The following is a 17,176-nucleotide window of genomic DNA, read 5'->3' as shown; positions in this document are numbered from 1 at the left end:
TCCCAAACTGGCTATGGCACTGAGGCTTAGTGCAGCAGAGCTGACTCAGTCAAATACTCTGCATTTCTTCAAAAATTGAGTGCTTTAAAGCTAACTTTTCTGCTTATTAATGAGTAAGGAGTGGTTCTTGCCACCTGATCCTTCAGCCATAAATCTCATTCTCTGAAGTAAGAGAGACGCTTCTTTGTTCTACTTTTTGAGAGACTTTAGTGCGTGAACAGTAATTAACTTGTTACTTCAATGTGGAGTAGTAAATGAAGGACATAGTTTTCATTGGATTCCTGCCAGGTTGGGGTGGTCAAAAGTAAGAGATGAAGCTAGACCATGTATTCCTCCTACGGAATAAGAAATGTGTGATGTTTCCTTCTGAGCACAGGGGAAGTTCATTGCTTTTCCATGCTACAGGAAGGAAAGCTATCCACTGTGTGACGGCCTTACTGACTCAGATATTGTGCAGACTGGTTTGAGATGGGCTTGGTAGTTATTCTTTCTGAAGGAACAGAAGGGGATATGATCTCAGTGCTAGAGTTTTTCCTGACTTTGCTTCTGTATGAGCAGATTGTCTGCTGTTCTGCAGGAGGAGAATAGTTTGTGGAGTGCACGTGCAGACAAAACCGCTGTGATCCACGAGGCTCTGCCTTGCTGGGTCACTCACTGATCTGCCCTGCTCCACAGGCCTATCAAAACACCTCCCCTGAAGAAGCTCAGTGTTGTGAGCTGCTTCTGATGCCAGACAAAGCCCAGTCTGAATCACAGGATCCGCAGGGGTTGGAAGGGACCTCAAAGATCGAGTGCAACCGCCCCGCTAAGGCAGCTGGGTCTCGGACGCCGCCATAGAAGGAGACTCCACAACCACTCTGGGCAACCCGTGCCTTAGTGTAAGTAACTTTTTCCTTATATCTAGTCTAAATCTTCCCCTCTTTAGGTTTGAAGCCCTTTCCCCTTGTCCTGTCACCACAAGCCCCGCTGAAGAGTCTCTCCCCTTCCTTCGCACAGCCCCATTGGATACTGAAGGACTGCTCTCCGCTCTGCTCGCGGCCGCGCCCTCCTGCCGGCAGCAGCGCGCCCTGCAGCCCACGCTCGTGGCTGCGGAGCCGCCTCTGGGGGCGGTGCCCGGCGCTGGGGCCGCTTCCGCCGCCGGGGGAAGGACGGGGAGCGGCTCGGGCGGCGTCACGGCGCGACGCAGTGCGGCCCGGCCCGAGGTGAGGCCGCGGGGCTGCGGAGGGGCCGCGCGGGGTTGGGCCCGGAGCACCGGTCTCTGAGGTGCTTGCGGAGCCGTGGGAGTCCGCCCCGGCCACGTCTCGATCCGCGATGTCCGTGTTCGGTGCGCGGGTGCTCTGCAGGAGCAATGATGGCAGCGATCCGTTCGGGGCCGTCGGCAGTTCGTTCAGACGGACGTTCTGTCGGGGGAAGGCGGTGGTTCCGGAGCAGCGGGGCACGGCGGGCTGGGGGCAAAGCCTCGGCGCTGCGCCGGCGGCGAGCAGGCACCGTTACCTGCCGGGCACAGGTGGCTGTATCGGCCCCCAGGGCTGATCGTCGAGGCCTAACGAGGTCCGAGAGCTAATTAAGCACGTAGTCGGCAGCCGTGTTCTTTGTTAATAAGCTCCTGACCGAAGGTGGCAGCTGGCCTGTGTAACACGGCGTTTGCCGGGGTAGCACCTCCCCCGGAACCTCATGACCACTACAGGCCACCTCGCCACAGCCCCGTATTACGTCCGGGCTTTACTATGGGCAGCGGCCCTAGGAAGATGCGGGTGCTTGGTGGGAATGCCACAAACGTTCACGTGTTGAAGGTCCATAATCCGTGCGCTAGCTCCTGGGTGTGTGTGCTGGGAGGAGCGATCCCCGCGTACCCAGCGCTGCAATGAAGTAACGCCGACTTTCTAACCTGTCATTCGGGTTTTAAAGACCAGAGGAATCATGAGGACCGTGCTGTGCACTGGTGTATTTTCGGGGAGGCCCTCCAGTCTCCTGGTTGGGTGAGTTCCTGCAACAGATATGGGGCGATCAACGATGTTGCTTAAGGGTATGGCCTACTGGTAAATCATGATTGAGAGGTCTCTCAGGGCAGAGCTGGGGCAGTTTGTTCGGTGATGGCAAGCCTGTGGAGCTGCGTGCTGGTACGGGGACACCAGGTGTCAGTTCCAGCCTTGGTTGTGGGTTTGAGTCCCACCAGCGACCAAGACATAAATGGGTTTGGATCCCCGCTGGTGACACGTGGTGATTATGCAGATAGCAGGTGTCAGAGTCACGTGCCCCCAAGACCCTGATGGTTAAGGTGTGTGGCTGCTGCTGTGACAAATGTCATTCATAGACCTGTTGGAACATGTCCAGAGCAGGGCCGCAGAAATGCTCCGAGGGATGGAACACCTCCCTGTGAGGACAGGCTGGGAAAGCTGGGGCTGTGCAGCTGGGAAGAGAAGGCAGTGGGGAGAGTTGAGAGCGGCTTGTCTGTATCTAAAGAGACAGACTATTCTGCAGGGTCTGTTGTGACAGGACAAGGGGAAATGGTTCCAAACTGAAAGAGAGGAGATTTAGATTGTATGTAAGGAAGAAGTTTTTAAAATAAAGGTGGTGAGGCACTGGCACAGGTTGCCCAGAGAGGTGGTTGGTGCCCCATCCCTGGAGACACCCAACAAGGTCAGGCTGGAGGGGCTCTCAGCACCTGGTGGAGCTGTGGATGTCCCTGTTACTGTGCCGTTAAGGCTCATAGAGGTGCTCCCAAAAGGTAAGCACTCTGCTTATGAAAGACGTAGGTCATAAGAACTTCTCAGTAATTGGTCAGAACAAGACAGCTGGCAGCCTTTTCCCTGGAGGAATTCTAAATAAAACAAGAGATTTGTTTTGCTTACCCAGTATACTGCTGTACGGGTTTTCCCTAAGAGGTGTGTGGTGATGTGTAGCCATCCCAGTGCAGCAGTCTTTGATCTGTGGGCAAGAAAGCTGAAAGAGAAAGTCTGACTTCACTTACGAGCTGGTTTAAAATACAACAATGCCATGTATAATATCAGAGGAACTGAGTGAATTTGGAAGTGTTGGATAGGGATTGTTTATGGTGATAAGGTTATTTCTGAGCGGAAGAAGTACGCCTTGGAAATTGTCAAAAAATGGCTCTGATGAAGTAAGCTGGTAAGCAAAAGGAAAGGCAGCCAATGAAGCATGGCAGGGTCTGCAGGCTGAAAATGCTGGGAACTAAGAGGAAGAAGCTCTGTTCCTTGAATCTTTGCTTGTTTTCAGAGAACTGCCTGGTTGCTGCTCCAGCCTGTACTAGTTAGATCTTCCTTGAGACTTCGCTGTCTGGAGCTTGTCGGAGTGCTGTGGGTCTTACCTAGCAGTCTTCCCTGAGCTCCGCATGTACTTCCTGAACTGATTTGTGCCACCTGAGTGGTCTAACTACGGCCTCTGCTGATTTTGTTGACTGGGAACCTTGCTGGTGCTTGTGGCTGTCATAGAAGTTGGTTTTCTCTTTGCTGTGTTTCCTTTGAGTTTGCTATCCTCCGTGTGTGAGGCAGAAGAACTTGTGCTCATGGTTTTTTCTTCTGTCACATCATTTAACTTATTGTAGTTTAAAATAAAAAGAAAAGAAGCACTGTTTAATAACGTATGACTTGGCCTTCTGCAGGAGGCAGTGGGTTGAACTTGCTTGCCCTACACTTGAGGGGGAAAAAAAAAAAATGGTGTGGAAGGAACAACCAAGACTTCCCCAGTGGGAATGTTGTACACTGGGAACAGCCTAAGGCTCTGCTCTGTCCCAGCAAAGTGCTGTGCTGTGGCTGTGAAGTGCTATGTCCTGCCTGGTCAATAATAAGAATAGAGCGCTAAGCTGGGGAGGAGAGCAGCATTTGTCTCATGGCACTGTTGGCCTGCAGTTCAAGCCCATCAGGATTCCACACACTATGCACTTGCTGTGTGAAATACTCAGAAATGGCATGAACATCAGTAAAGGAAATTTCACAAAGTTTTTCTTATCCTGAGCTGTTTTTCTTCCAGGCACCTACCCATGATGATTCCACCATCTGCAACAACCCCCGCTGGCGATGCTGCACTTCTGCCAAGTGTGGCTTCTCAGGAAATATGGAGGTCGCAAGTTCCAGGCTATTCTGGATCAGTGACACAGCACATAAGTCACCGGGCTAATAACTTTAAGAGACATCCGAAAAGGAGAAAATTCATCCGCCCATCGCCGCCGCCGCCGCCGAATACTCCATGTCCTATTGACTTGGTTGGCTTTGGGGATCTCCAGCCTCAGAGATCTTTCCTAGAACTCCTGTTTAATGGGTGTATTCTCTTTGGGCTTGAGTTCAGCTATGCCATGGAAACTGCCTATGTTACACCTGTGTTGCTTCAGATGGGGCTGCCAGACCAGCTGTATGGAATGGTGTGGTTCATCAGCCCTATACTAGGTAATTTCTTGATACTCTGTTTCTTTCTTCTTTCTTCTTTTTTTGCCCTGTAGGGGGTATATAGGGTTTCCTCTGCCTCAGCTTTTCAGAAGTATATTTGTGATGTCACGGTTAAGAAGTATTAGCCATAGCTTTAGACAGCTGAATAGAAAATAGTTACTGCTGTGTCTTGCCTGAAATGGGCCTGGTATGATCGAAAGATCTTTTAGCAGCTTCTCAATGTCTCACCTATTGTTTAAGAGTAAGCTTTTGTTACTGAGTTCATATATTTAAAAAAAGTAGCAGAAAGGATCGGTGCAAACATTTACATCGCTGTGGAAAGAAACATACAGAGACGGTACCCACGGGGTGTGTTTAGAAAGCAGAGTGATGTTACCTTCTCTAGTTGAATTTTCCAGAACAAATGAGGTATTCAATGATGAAAGGCTGTTAATCACTACCGTTACTGCCATTTGATTACTTTCCTTAGCACAGAGGCATGGGTGGGAGTATATCTGTTACGATAGGAAGAACCACAGGATGGCTGTGGCAGCTTGGAAATTTTTGCTGCCTGTCCCTGTACTTCTAGGATGCGCTTCAGAAGAAGAGAGTAAATAGGCCCCTACTCGCAGGCAGGTACCTTTCCAACTTGCTTATTTATTCTCGGCTATCTTCCAAGCTAATTTAGTGAAAGGTCTCCAGTATAAGACAGGTGTCAGTGAAATAACTGGTAAGGAACTTAAATTGTTTTACTCTTCAGCTGGTGTCAAACTCCATTGTGCTAATGACGCAGAGTGAATTGCATTGTCATAGCAGTCCTGAATGAGCAGTGGTGCACTACACTATCCAGTACCCAGTCTGAGAACAGCCAGGCACTAAACTCTGCATAATTCCGAGTGACTAGTACTGACTGGAGGTATCACTGTGCCATGGCGTCCTGCCTTTAACTGTCTTCTAACTTACCCTTTTTAAACTCTGTGAAAAAAGCATGTAGAAAATTTCAATGTTATGGTGATTTCCTTTTTTAGGGTTCTTGCTGCAACCTCTGCTGGGGGCCTGGAGTGACAGATGCACATCAAGATTCGGGAGGAGAAGACCTTTCATTCTGGTCTTAGCAGTAGGTGCGTATTGTAGAAATGATGGGCCTAACACTTGTAAGGTAGAAGGTTATGCACCTCTCTTCTATGATATGTGGCTGTGGGCCTCTTGAGTTGAGTATTGTGGGTCTGAAGAAGATGGTGAGTGTCGCTGAGGTGATGCTTTGTCAGCTGGAGATCCACTGTCTTGTCACAGTCAGAAGAGATGATATTTTGAAGGTCAGGAGGGCTTTTCTTTGACCAGCCACAACTCCAGGCACTTGTAAAATTTAACAAGTGTAAAAGGATTATGTATATCCTGCAAGTCACACACATTCCCAAGTCTGTGATGTTACAAACAGGAACAACAGTGCTTACTGCAAGGCTGTGCGAGTAGTATAATGCTTTTAGAGAACATGGAAAGATGCAGTTTCTCTTGTTTGGAAGTGGTTGGTTGATCCTAATTTAATTTGTTCTTATTCCCAGGTGTGTTGTTTGGACTCTCGCTTATGCTGAATGGGAGAGATATTGGGAGTGCCTTGTCTGACACTGTGGATAACCACAAATGGGGCATCATTCTTACAGTCTGTGGTGTTGTCCTCATGGACTTCAGTGCAGATTCGGCAGACAATCCTAGTCATGCCTACATGATGGATGTGTGCAGCCCAGTGGATCAAGACAGGGGCCTCAACATCCATGCTTTGTTAGCAGGTATGCTTTCTTGGTGCTTCCTGGATGACATGAGCCCTGAGGAAAAAAGCCCTGCTGTGATAAAGCAGTGTGTAAATCATTGGTCTTTTCCTATGTAAGCATAAGCTGAATACCTGTAGAGAAAGCTATAATCAACTTTAAAAGCAAACTTTTGCTTACTGCAAAAGGCTTTTGTGGCTGACAGAAGTCAAATGAGACAGTTCTCCGTTGTTTGTCTTAAGATTCTTTGTGTCTTTTATAACCCTACAGAAGCAAAATCCACCCTCAAGGCAGGTGGTTCAGCTTATCACAAGTGTGGGAAATGGGTTTGTTTTAGTGTCTGTACTGGAGAGCAAAGTGTGTATACCATGCACTCTGCTCTCTTATTGCTGTAGTGTTCTAGTCTAGTTTTCCTGTCTGTCAGGAGACTGTTTTATGTTCTTTAACATGTTCATAAGAAAGAAGACAGTGTCATAATGCTTTCACCATGTGAAGAGTGAGGGCGATATCTGGTGCATCAGAATTTTCCTGTTTATCTGTAATAATGCAGTGGCACTTCCGTACACTTGACACATTGCTGAACAATGAGCTTGCTACACTTCTGCAGTAATTTGGTCTGTCTTGGACACAGGTAGATCTGTGTTCTAACTGAATGAAGAAAATAGATTTCAGAAAAACAGTCCTGGCTGACTGATTGCAAGGCCTTGCCATGAGGTTGGTGAACACTTCTATTCTACAGGCTGAAGTTACTGAAGGTAAAGGGCTTTGTCCTCGGCAAAGAAAGAGCTTGCATTTAAAATTACTGATATCATTGCTTTTGCATCACTAACCTTCTCCCTCTTTCTGTACATTGTTTGTACAGAAAGACTGTCCATGTGGTGCAGATAATAACTGTGTTTATTACTGCATTTGAGTTGAAAAGGGATTAACTGGTAGAACAGAGGTAACGTGTTGGATTTTACTCAGAAATCATTAGACAAATGGTGCTGTACTGTTACTGACTTTATGGATTAGCTAGGGAAGATAACCTCAGCTCTGTTTTTCCACCAGGTCTTGGAGGTGGCTTTGGTTATGTTATTGGAGGAATACACTGGGATAAAACCAGTTTTGGAAAAGCTGTGGGAGGGCAACTGCGTGTCATCTATGTCTTCACATCAATAATACTGACTATCACTACTGTGCTGACTCTAATTAGCATTCCAGAAAGACCCCTAGGGTCCTTTAGCAGGAAGAAAAAGGTGATGAAGAGTCCAAGCCTTCCTCTCCCTCCTTCTCCACCTCTCTTCTTTGAAGAGGGTGTAAATGAAAACTTTGCTTCTCATAACTCAGCTCACTTGTATGCAAGTTTTACAAGTCCCGTTTCTCCCCTCAGCCCACTCACACCTAAGTATGGCAGTTTTGTCAGTAGAGACAATTCCTTGACAGGAATTAACGAATTTGCGTCATCATTTGGGACTTCAAATATTGACAGTGTGCTTATAGACTGTTTTACAGGTGGGCACAGTAGTTACTTAGCACTTCCAGCTAGCTTGCCCAGGCAGCCTGTCAGTGTCAGCTTTCCTCGGGTGCCAGATGGTTGTTACCAACAAGAAAATGGAATTCTGGAGCAAGGGGACAGGAGCATAACTCCGGGGCCTGACGGAGAGGCACTGAGGGTGGGCTCCCTGGATGCAATAAAGCCACGGTCATCAGGCATCCTGAAAAGACCTCAGAGCTTGGCCATTCCAGATATTGTAACAGGACATTGTCCAGAAAGTAGCAGAAGAAGAAATGTAACTTTCAGCCAACAGGTAAGGGCAGAAAATCAATTATATGACCATGTAAACCCGAGCGTTCGTTTAATCTTTTTCTATGATTTTAAATGTTTAGTGCACAAATTCATTTCTGAAGACTGCTCATGACAGTTTGCTTATAAATGTCATTGGGGGAACAGAATACCTGCAATGACTTAATTGGAAAAATTGTGGATAGGGTATGAATTATGATTCATTGGCGGTCTGTCATCTGCCTTTGTTAAGAGGGCAGAAATGGAAGCGTACCCCTCCCCTTCAGGCCATGTGTGAAAGTTAGGTTGGCATTTTTAGCCCTCCTTCACCACTTAGGAAGCTACCATGTGAGAGCAGAAAAGAACACATTTTTATTGAGCCTGTATCTTCCCTTTCCACAGAAATACCTGCAAGATAGGGCCAGGGATAGGAATCTCCCATGAGCTTCTCCTTATGGCAGTCATTGCATCTGGTTTCATCAGGGAGGTGAGGTTTTCTTTACCCAGGGATAAAACTCTGACCTCACCTCCCACTGTTGGTGATTACTTGGAATGTCTGAGACCTCTGTATGCTGACCCATTTTTTTATGATCCAGGATGAGGTAAACTGTCCTCTGTTTAGTTTTTTTTCTTTTTTCTTTTTTCTTTTCCTCTGGGGAGGGAAGGGGGGAGAGGTTTGGTTTGTTTTCTTTTGTTTATTTATTTTTGTTTTTGCTTGGTTGATTTTTGTTTGTTGCTGTACTTTCAGTTTGTGAGAGCAGACTTTGTTAGGGTCAGGATTTTATATGCACTGTGCATGTAGAAATCAGCCACTGAGGGCAGTGAGCAGTGACAATGTGTTTCAGTTAAAACTGTCCACTTCTCCTTCACCATCTCTAAAACTTCAGGGACCAAATTCACCTGACTGTGGGTACAGCTCATATTAAAAGAAATGAAATGTATGCTTTCGCTATTCTAGCATCTGAACATGGTTGCCAAATACTCTAGAATGGTGCAGAGTACTGTTTCAAGTACATTGAAATCTGTAGCACAGTGCTGCCGTTTAACACTTGTTCTAAGGCTGAATTTGCAGACATTCTTAGCTGAATACACTGTTAATCCCCAGATGAACAACTGAGCAGCAGAGTTTAAACTTCAGATTGTTAGATGCATAATATTGCATAGGTTTGCTCAAAGGTCATTTGGGTTATTCTTAATGTGTTTGTTGACCTGGGAGTTCTTATGCTGCAGGTTGCTAACATCCTGCTGGATGGTGTTAAGTATGAGAGTGAGCTGAATGGATCAAGCGAGACCTCTGAGCAACCACTCTCCATGAGACTTCTTTGTTCAACTATCTGCCACATGCCGAAGGCTCTTCGTAACCTCTGCATCAACCACTTCCTGGGTAATGAGAGAGTTCTTGTTTTCACCACGAGGCAGTCTATTTTGTGTGATTCTTTTTAAGTATTTTATCGCTGCAATGGCTACTAACTGAAGAGAATGTAATTTGTTCCATATGTGCTCACCAGTAAGGTACTTTGTTATTTAGTTTCTTAGAATGTTGAGGGGAAAAAACAATAACCAAAAAAAAAAAGCCCTAGAACTGTAAAACCTAAATGCTTAGAAAGGGAATAACGTTGGTTTAGATTAGTGCATCTGTTAAATTGAGTGTTTGTGCTAGAATGAGAAACAACACTGAAGTAAGAACTTTAAATTGCAACAACATGGTTTTTCTAATGCTTTGAAACTGAAGTTACTGGGCGGAATTCCGCAAGATTATTTGTATTTCCCTGCTTACATTTGAAATGAGCTTTCAGTTTTCCCCCTTTGACAGCATGTATATGGGGCAACAGAGCTGTGAGAGGGCATAGAATGCAGTGCTACAGGAGTGCCTGTAACAAAATGCAGGAGGACAGTAGCATCTGGAACTTATATCTGATGAGCGACTGTGTGAAACTCAGCAAGGCAACTGTTGCAGTTGATTTTTTTTTTCTTGCTAAACCAGTGGCCCATGGCCAGCAGTAAGCCTATAGGATTCCATATGTGAATTCAAAGGATAAATCTTGATAGTTAAAATCATGAGCATCTTTGACAAACAGCATAATGCACAGGGAACAGCAGTTTTAGATAAACGTGGCTAAACATTTTGTAATATGTCGCGTAAACTGTTTACAGTTGTGATTTGTATTATAGTATTCATGGTTTACAAGAAGAAAATGGTAATCTGCAGTCCTAATGGGTTACTTCTGGCTTCTTTCAGGATGGCTCTCATTTGAGGGGATGTTGCTCTTCTACACTGACTTCATGGGAGAAGTAGTGTTTCAAGGGAATCCAAAAGCACCTCACAACTCAGATGAGTATCGGAAGTACAACGCTGGGGTCACCATGGGCTGCTGGGGAATGTGCATCTATGCATTCAGTGCTGCTTTCTATTCAGGTACTGAGTACAGTCATCCTAGACACTTCTGTCAGAAAGATACACCTGTTCCTTAAGCGGTATTTCTGCAGTAACAACTCTGGCTTTTTATGTTGCATGTAGCCTACCATGTGGCATGATAGCTGAAGCAGAATGTTATCACCGTATTACCTATGCTACTTAGCATAGACTACTCTGACAGCGAAGGAGGGCAGCAGTCCAGTGAAAACACATTTCTGTTAGAACATAGTTCCTTTTGTGAATGACATTTTGAATGTATTTTGAATCCAGAAATACATGCAGCCAGCATAGACATAGTTTGGGTGCAGTGGCATTCAGTGCCCATGTGCCTCTGACAGAGCATCATGCAGTAACGCAGCACCAGCACTGCGTGTCTGCCTTTGTGCTTGCATGGCAAGCCCCCAGTTACACAAAGCTGTGGTGGCTGCTGCTGAGCTGTGGCTGCCCAATGACTGGGCTGCTGGGCCCAAAGCTGCAGTCCTGCCAACTGCAGGGGACAGTCATGGTTCACTGCAAATTTCCACGCTGTTGTCTTGCAGCTGCGCTGGAGAAGCTAGAGGAGCGGTTCAGCACACGGACGCTATACTTCATTGCATACTTGGCCTTTGGGCTGGGTACAGGACTGGCCACGCTCTCCAGAAACATCTATGTAGTGCTGTCACTGTGTACGACTTATGGCATTCTCTTTGCCACGCTCTGCACGCTGCCCTACTCTCTACTCTGTGACTACTACCAGAGCTGTGAGGTGAGCCCCCAGGCAGGATGGGGAATGGGGCTCCTGGTGACACCTCCTCACACTGTGTTCCCTGCAGTTTGCAGGCTCACTGGCGGAGGGCACACGGCGTGGGATGGGTGTTGATATCTCCCTGCTGAGCTGCCAGTACTTCTTGGCACAGATCCTGGTGGCCCTGGCCATGGGGCCACTGACAACAGCTGTGGGCAGTGCCAGCGGCACCATGTACTTTGCCAGCCTGGTGTCCTTCCTGGGCTGCCTCTTCTCCTCCCTCTGCGTCATCTATGAGCCAACCCTGTCCGCTGAGGAGCTGCCACCCACCGAGGAGCAGAGCCCACTCCTGCCCTGTGTGCAGGACCAATAAATGGGAGAAGCTGCTGCAGCCTTGGCTACCTCACTTGCACCATTCTTGTCCTCCACCATCACGGTAAGGTGGGCTTGTGTGCCCCTAGGATGGCAGTAACTGGAGGTGGGCTGTGGTGGACCACTCCAGCAGTGGGCATGGGAAACCACTGAAAGGCGTGTGCCAGTTTTGCTGAACTTTCCCCTGGCTGCAGGAGGGCAGTGCCTGGCACCATGCATCTTTCCCGAGTTGGTAAAGGCTGATCTGTGTCTCCAGGACCTGTGGGCACAGCAGTGGGAAGCATTGGTGGCAGTGTGGGACCTTTCCTCCAGCCACCATACAGTGCCATTTTTCCTCAGGGGGAACAGTGTTTCTTGGCCTGAGGCAAGGGACCCAGAAGACCAGTGCTCGGGCAGGTGGATCCCAATGTCTTGGGTGGCAGCGAACTGGGGGGCTCCATTGCCATGGGAGCATCAGTACCGTGGTGTGCCACCAGCTTTGTAAGCAGAAGTTGCCTGGCCCTCGGTTGTTGAGGGCTACAACTCCTGCAGGACCTTAGGGAGCAGTGAGGGCAACACGTGGGTCTCGCCCTCTGCCCATGTTAGACCTGGCCCTGGAGTTTGCTTTTCAGAACTTTGGAGCATAATGCGAGTACTCTCTGTTAAGGCCCATGGCTGGGCTTCTGCGTGCACAGAGCTCCTGCCAACAGAACTGCTCCAAGAAGCTGCTGTGGGATGGAACTGGCTCCAAACCCTGCTCTGTAGGTTCTAACTGTGGTCCACAGTGATGGTTCCTGATGTGCACATACTCCTACGTTAGACTTTTAACTGACACCGTAATGGCTTGTGATGAGTTAGCAGGATGGGGAGGAGGGTTTTTTTGTGTGTGCCAGGTTTCCTTGGGTAGAAGTTCACTCTCACAATTAGGTTAAGAATGTAAGACAAATAATTTATGTGAAAGCCACTAGCACATCATCCTTATTTTTCATACAGTTGTACCTTCTGACATTTTAACATCTGCTTAGTGATTAGTGATTTGTCAGCTAGAGCTACATACTCTGTGTCTCGATGAAACTACTAAGACTTAACTACTTGGACTAGTGGGGTTTCATTACCTGTGGAAATTCTTAATTATTCTGGCTTTGGAAGGTAGTAAATGCCTGAAATCTTACACAATTTCCAGTTAATCTCTAGAGGCTTTAAACTGAAGAACAAAGATGAAAGCAAGTAAGAAAGAACCATTTATAGGATTCAGTCTGCTTTCATATTCAGGTAGGGTGTCAAGGTTTCCCATGGCTGAAGGGCATTTTAGTGCTTAGTAGTACTGTGCATGGTGTCCCTTTAGAGGCTCTTTTTGTTCTTATCTAGTAGGGCCAGAAGAAGCAGTTTTTCTGGAGGTTCACTCCTTTTTCAATGAGTTGTTCCTGACTTTTCACCGAAGTTTATTTTTATGCTTGATGTGCAATATCAAGATGAAATAACTGGCATAATCTTTAGCTGTTGTGGTGTACCGTAGTGCTTCAAACGTAATGTACAACCTATAAGAACCCCTCATTTTTATTATCAGTTCCCCAGTTTGTTTTTTTTATGGTGAGAAGCAAGTTTCATGCTGTTTGGTATTTACTTCCCTGGAGGAACGCTTCTGAAGTTATGAAGCCAAGCATTCAGAGACAAAGGAGTGTCAGATCGAAGACGAGATCAAGACGAACAGTCAGCTTTTGGCTTACATAGCATGGCCCATTGTCGCACCTGCAGGAATTCCTGTGTCATGCTGCTTTCATTGTGGGACATCTTGTCTTGAAGAATGTTTGGGATGAAGCGGGACCTGGTGTATGAGCAGCACATTTGGCACTTCTAAGTACCTGATTTCTAACAATCTAAATAGATGACTTTGTGGAATTTTTCTTGGTCTAGTGTGTAATCTTTAATTCTTTATCTTAGCAAACTTTTAAACTCAAAAATGATTGTTTTGTTCCTATGAAAGGGGTACTTAGTTCTCAAAATGTTTTCTCCTTTTAAGTTTTGTAGACAGTATTGTTGCACTGAGTGGATCGTGAACACTTTCCTTTTCTAGGTAGCTGGGGTTTCACATGATTTTGTTGCAAGCAAAGATCTTTAAAAAAACAGGAGAAAAAAAGATCAAATTGATGTATTTATTAAGCTATATGTCAATATGTATGTATCAGTGTATTTTCCAGCCCTGGAACAGGCTCCCCAAGGCAGTGGTAATGGCCCCAAGCTGCCAGAGTTCAAGAAGCATTTGGACAATGCTCTCGGATGTACGGTTTGAATTTCAGGTGGTGCTGTGCAGAGATCCTTGAGTTGGACTCAAGGATCCTTGTGGGTCTCTTCCAACTTGGAATATTCTGTGATTGCATTTGATGGTCATGTTTGTCACTCCTTCCCTCTGTAAATAAGAGTAGGAAATACATTTCCATATAGTTATAACACTATTGCTATGCCAAAATGCATTGCACAATCGAATATATATTACATTTTCTATTTTAAAGTCAATTTCAGTGTGTCTTAATTTGGGTTTTTAGTGATACTGGTGGTGACCAGTGTGCCACCATGCTGCAGAGTTCCTTAGAAGTTGCACTAAATCCATAAATACAACTTAAAAAAGAAAAAAGAAGAATTACTTATTTGCTTATTCTCCTCCTTTGTCATACATGCTGTATTTAACAGAAATTACTGTGTGTGGTCCCTGCTGAACTGTGAGCTGCAATGTGATGTTTATCTTTTGGAATGCAGACTCTTCAAAATAGTCTGTCTAAATCTGTGAGCTGCTGGTTGGAAGTAAGATGCAAGAGTTGAGGCAGGAAAGTGATATCATTCTGTGCCATAGTTTAGTCTGTATAAAGTTTAATTTTTATTAAGTCATTATCATTAAAGGTTGCTTGATGGAAATGATTAGTGGGTGCTCATATGTGTATTTATAGGACATGTACAGAAGGAAAAATGGGGAGAGGGAGGAAGAAGTACCTAACGAGTTGTCTCACGTTTGTAATTTAGCTAGTTGTAACCATTTCAGTGTACCTGTAGTTCACTCAACTTGTGCCACGTGTCAGAAGAGAGAACCTAATGATTTTGTAACTTCTGCTGTATCTCTGAATGAAGAAAAAGGAATTTTCCAGGAAAAAAAATAGGATGACTGTAAGAAGAACCAACACTTCGTCAGCCCCTGAAACACCACCAAGAACTCAAACACTCCGAAGCCTATGCTGGGAACTGCTTGAAGAGTTATTTTACATGCTGTTTTCTACTAACATGTAAGTAATCATCATGTACTAAATCAGAGATGCACTTTTTTATTGGAAAAAAGAAGAAATTGTCCTCAGGTCTGAAGTGGCTTTCTTAATTTATCTTTTCTCTCCTTCAGACTGGAAGACAGCCTTAGAGAGAGACTTTTGAGGTGCTGTTGCTATAACATCACCCAATGGGTTGCACAGGTTACAATAAATATCTTGAGAATTGTATCATTCTGGAGTAGAAATGCCAGGGGAGAGCTCGTGCCCCCATTTATCTAAATTGAAAATGTCTCTACCTCTGGTTGCAAAACATGACAATTCAGTTAACCTGGCTTTTTAGCTAGGAAGGTTTTCGCTGAGGTTCAGTAAGGAAATGCCTGTGGCTCTTCCTCTGCCCCAAGCTGCTGCTTCTGCAACAGAGACTTAACGGAAGGGAAGGTGCTAGTGCTTGGGCCACAAGACAACAGCACAAGCTGCAGGACTTGCTTGTATACATTACGTAAGCAGTTCTTCACGTTAAAAGCCCCATTTACTCAATTTTTTTTTGTTGTTCCTTTCAAAAATATACTGTGTAGAAATGGTAGCTGTGTGGGATAATGAGAATTCCCATGCATGCAGATTGCTGCCAGATGGCCCAGTAGGGAGTTTTAGATGATACCTGAAAGGCAACATCATCATCCCAAAGCCAAACAGTGTTAATAGGTGACAGAAAATAAAAAGGAGACATCTCTGTCAGTCTGCCTCTTTTATGCAACATGCAGGTACTCTAGGGGAAGGAAGAAAGTATGCAATGTCAGTCGGACTAGTTCATATGCAAAATATGCATGTAAACTTCAGTACACTCAAGCAGCAGACCAAGAAGCAGTCTGCTATGGAGATATGCAGTATTTGCCATGTATATAAGCTATATGTAAGCTTCTCTTTTTTTTCCCGTCTTGCTTTTCCTAGGAATCCACTTGCTTCCTTGAACAAAGGACAACAAATGGAGCAGCCAACAGAGGAAATCACGGCCTCAGAGTGCAAATGAAGGTTTTTGTTTGTGTGAGTAGCGCTGACCAAACTTAAAAGAATGGGGAGTTAAACAGCATTCGTATCAAATGCTATTATGAATTACTGTGCTAGAGGTTCATGCTTAAATGTGTAGCTTTCTTCAAGCACGGATTTTGCTGTGTATCAGCGTGTCAGCAGTTCTTGGGGATAGGGTCAACTGTGTGCTAACACAGACACACATCTATCCTGCTAAACACCCCCTGCTAAAAACCCCTCTGTACAGAGACAGAAACAACCTGTGCACCTAAGAGAACAGTTTCCCCAGAGCAACCCTGAACACAAAACACAAATGCAGATGCAGTTCATTTGTGTCTGCCTGTGCTCACCGATCACCAAACTGTCCACTAACGTTGGATCAGAGCGAAGGAATCCAATGTGAAAAGCGCAGCAAGCAAATGAAAGCTGCTGATGTGCCCTTAGGAGAACCTGTGTGTACCTCGACATGGTCCTGTGCCTACATGATAGTTGGGAATGTCCTGTCATAGCTGCTGCATGTCAAGTTGGCTGTTAAATTTTCAGAGCTGAGTCGCGAGAGAGCAGGACATGCACAGGAACGAGTGCACAGATCACGCTTTAATGTTGTCTTATGCATAGAGGGGACTCACTGCGCACACGGGCACCGTGTTGCACCTCTCAGGCGGCAGCACCCGGCTCCTGCGACCCGCCCTCCGCAGGTGGCACAACGGACTCCTGCGCTCGCCGCCGCCGCCGCCGGAGCCTCTCGGCGTTGGTTATCGTCATGGGGTGCAGGGGCAAAAACCCCGCCAGACCTGCAACAAGAAGCGCTGAGCGACGCGAACAGCCTCCGCGGGCCCCTTCACCGCCCCGCAACCTACCCAGGAGCTTCTCGGCAGGCCGGGAGAGCTGCGCGCCGCAGCCCAGCCAGTGCCGCAGGCGCTCCAGGTTGAGCCCCGCCACCTTCTCGCCGTGGGCGTTGGGCAGCGGGTCGAGGCAGCCGATCTGCTCCAGGTACTTCCCGTCCCGGGCGCGTTTGCTGTGCGCTGCTACGATGCGGTAGAAGGGCCGGTTGGTGCAGCCGCCGAGGGCGAAACGGATCACGACGTGTCCGCCTCGATAGCTCTTCAGAAGACAGCTACCTGCGAAGAGAGCGCGGGGCGGTCACGGGCCGCTCCCAGCCCAGCAGGCTGCGCCCGCGGTTACTCACCGAGCTGCACCATGGCGACGGCCGATACTTCCCCGCAGTCGCGAAATGACTACGTACTTCCGGCGAGACCGGAAGCGCGACCAGCAACAGCCGCGCGGCACCTCCCCCCGCCCCCCCCCTCCCCCCGGCAGACGGGAGTGAGGCTGACTTCCGGGCGGAACCCCGCCCCAGGCGAACCGAAGCGAGGCTGCCTTCCGCCAGGTGTTGACTGCGTCCTTCCTCTCGGGTGCGGTTTGTTCTGCGCAGGAACGAGGAGCGCAGCTTCGGGGAACTACTCATCACCCGGAGTTAAAGGTATCCCCCCCA

The 17,176-nt window shown here is 46.9% G+C and overlaps 2 protein-coding genes across 12 annotated transcripts in view; one reads left to right on the top strand and one right to left on the bottom strand.

Moving 5' to 3' along the window:
- SLC45A1 (solute carrier family 45 member 1) overlaps nt 1–14,317 on the top strand; it is a 39,909-nt gene extending 25,592 nt beyond the window's left edge. For 7 of the 10 annotated variants that reach the window (XM_021417752.1, XM_021417749.1, XM_021417750.1 and 4 more), the window contains 10 exons: nt 676–878; nt 997–1,202; nt 3,991–4,403; nt 5,411–5,503; nt 5,945–6,169; nt 7,199–7,938; nt 9,144–9,297; nt 10,153–10,329; nt 10,869–11,074; nt 11,142–14,317. In XM_021417752.1, the coding sequence (XP_021273427.1) occupies nt 4,001–4,403; nt 5,411–5,503; nt 5,945–6,169; nt 7,199–7,938; nt 9,144–9,297; nt 10,153–10,329; nt 10,869–11,074; nt 11,142–11,426 (2,283 nt within the window). In that variant the 5' untranslated portion in view covers nt 676–878; nt 997–1,202; nt 3,991–4,000 and the 3' untranslated portion in view covers nt 11,427–14,317. Of the gene's footprint in view, nt 1–675; nt 879–996; nt 1,203–1,229; nt 1,980–3,990; nt 4,404–5,410; nt 5,504–5,944; nt 6,170–7,198; nt 7,939–9,143; nt 9,298–10,152; nt 10,330–10,868; nt 11,075–11,141 lie in introns of those variants that run through there. The other 3 variants (XM_021417751.1, XM_021417758.1, XM_021417748.1) reach the window with 3 other exon arrangements.
- On the bottom strand, nt 13,544–17,000 carry MRPS16 (mitochondrial ribosomal protein S16). 2 transcript variants are annotated; one of them, XM_021417766.1, is made up of 4 exons: nt 16,871–17,000; nt 16,542–16,802; nt 16,311–16,475; nt 13,544–13,811 (listed from the first exon to the last, which is right to left on the bottom strand). In XM_021417766.1, the coding sequence occupies exons 1-3, from the start codon at nt 16,881–16,883 to the stop codon at nt 16,339–16,341; spliced, it is 411 nt and encodes a 136-aa protein (XP_021273441.1). In that variant the 5' UTR covers nt 16,884–17,000; the 3' UTR covers nt 13,544–13,811; nt 16,311–16,338. The 2 variants fall into 2 exon arrangements, with proteins under 2 accessions (XP_021273441.1, XP_021273439.1); XM_021417764.1 differs by lacking the exon at nt 13,544–13,811 and having other exon boundaries at nt 16,258–16,475.

Source organism: Numida meleagris, chromosome 20 (assembly GCF_002078875.1).
Source record: "Numida meleagris isolate 19003 breed g44 Domestic line chromosome 20, NumMel1.0, whole genome shotgun sequence".
NCBI classification, from domain to species: domain Eukaryota; kingdom Metazoa; phylum Chordata; class Aves; order Galliformes; family Numididae; genus Numida; species Numida meleagris.
Note: the sequence above shows the minus strand (reverse complement) of the source record. Positions and strands in the feature narration are given on the sequence as shown.

Bases quoted from the DNA above. Each gene is read 5' to 3' on its own strand.
- MRPS16 (XM_021417766.1), bottom strand. The intron at 16,476-16,541 runs GTAGGTTGCGGG...TTCTTGTTGCAG, and splicing joins GCCTGCCGAGAAGCTCCTGG to GTCTGGCGGGGTTTTTGCCC.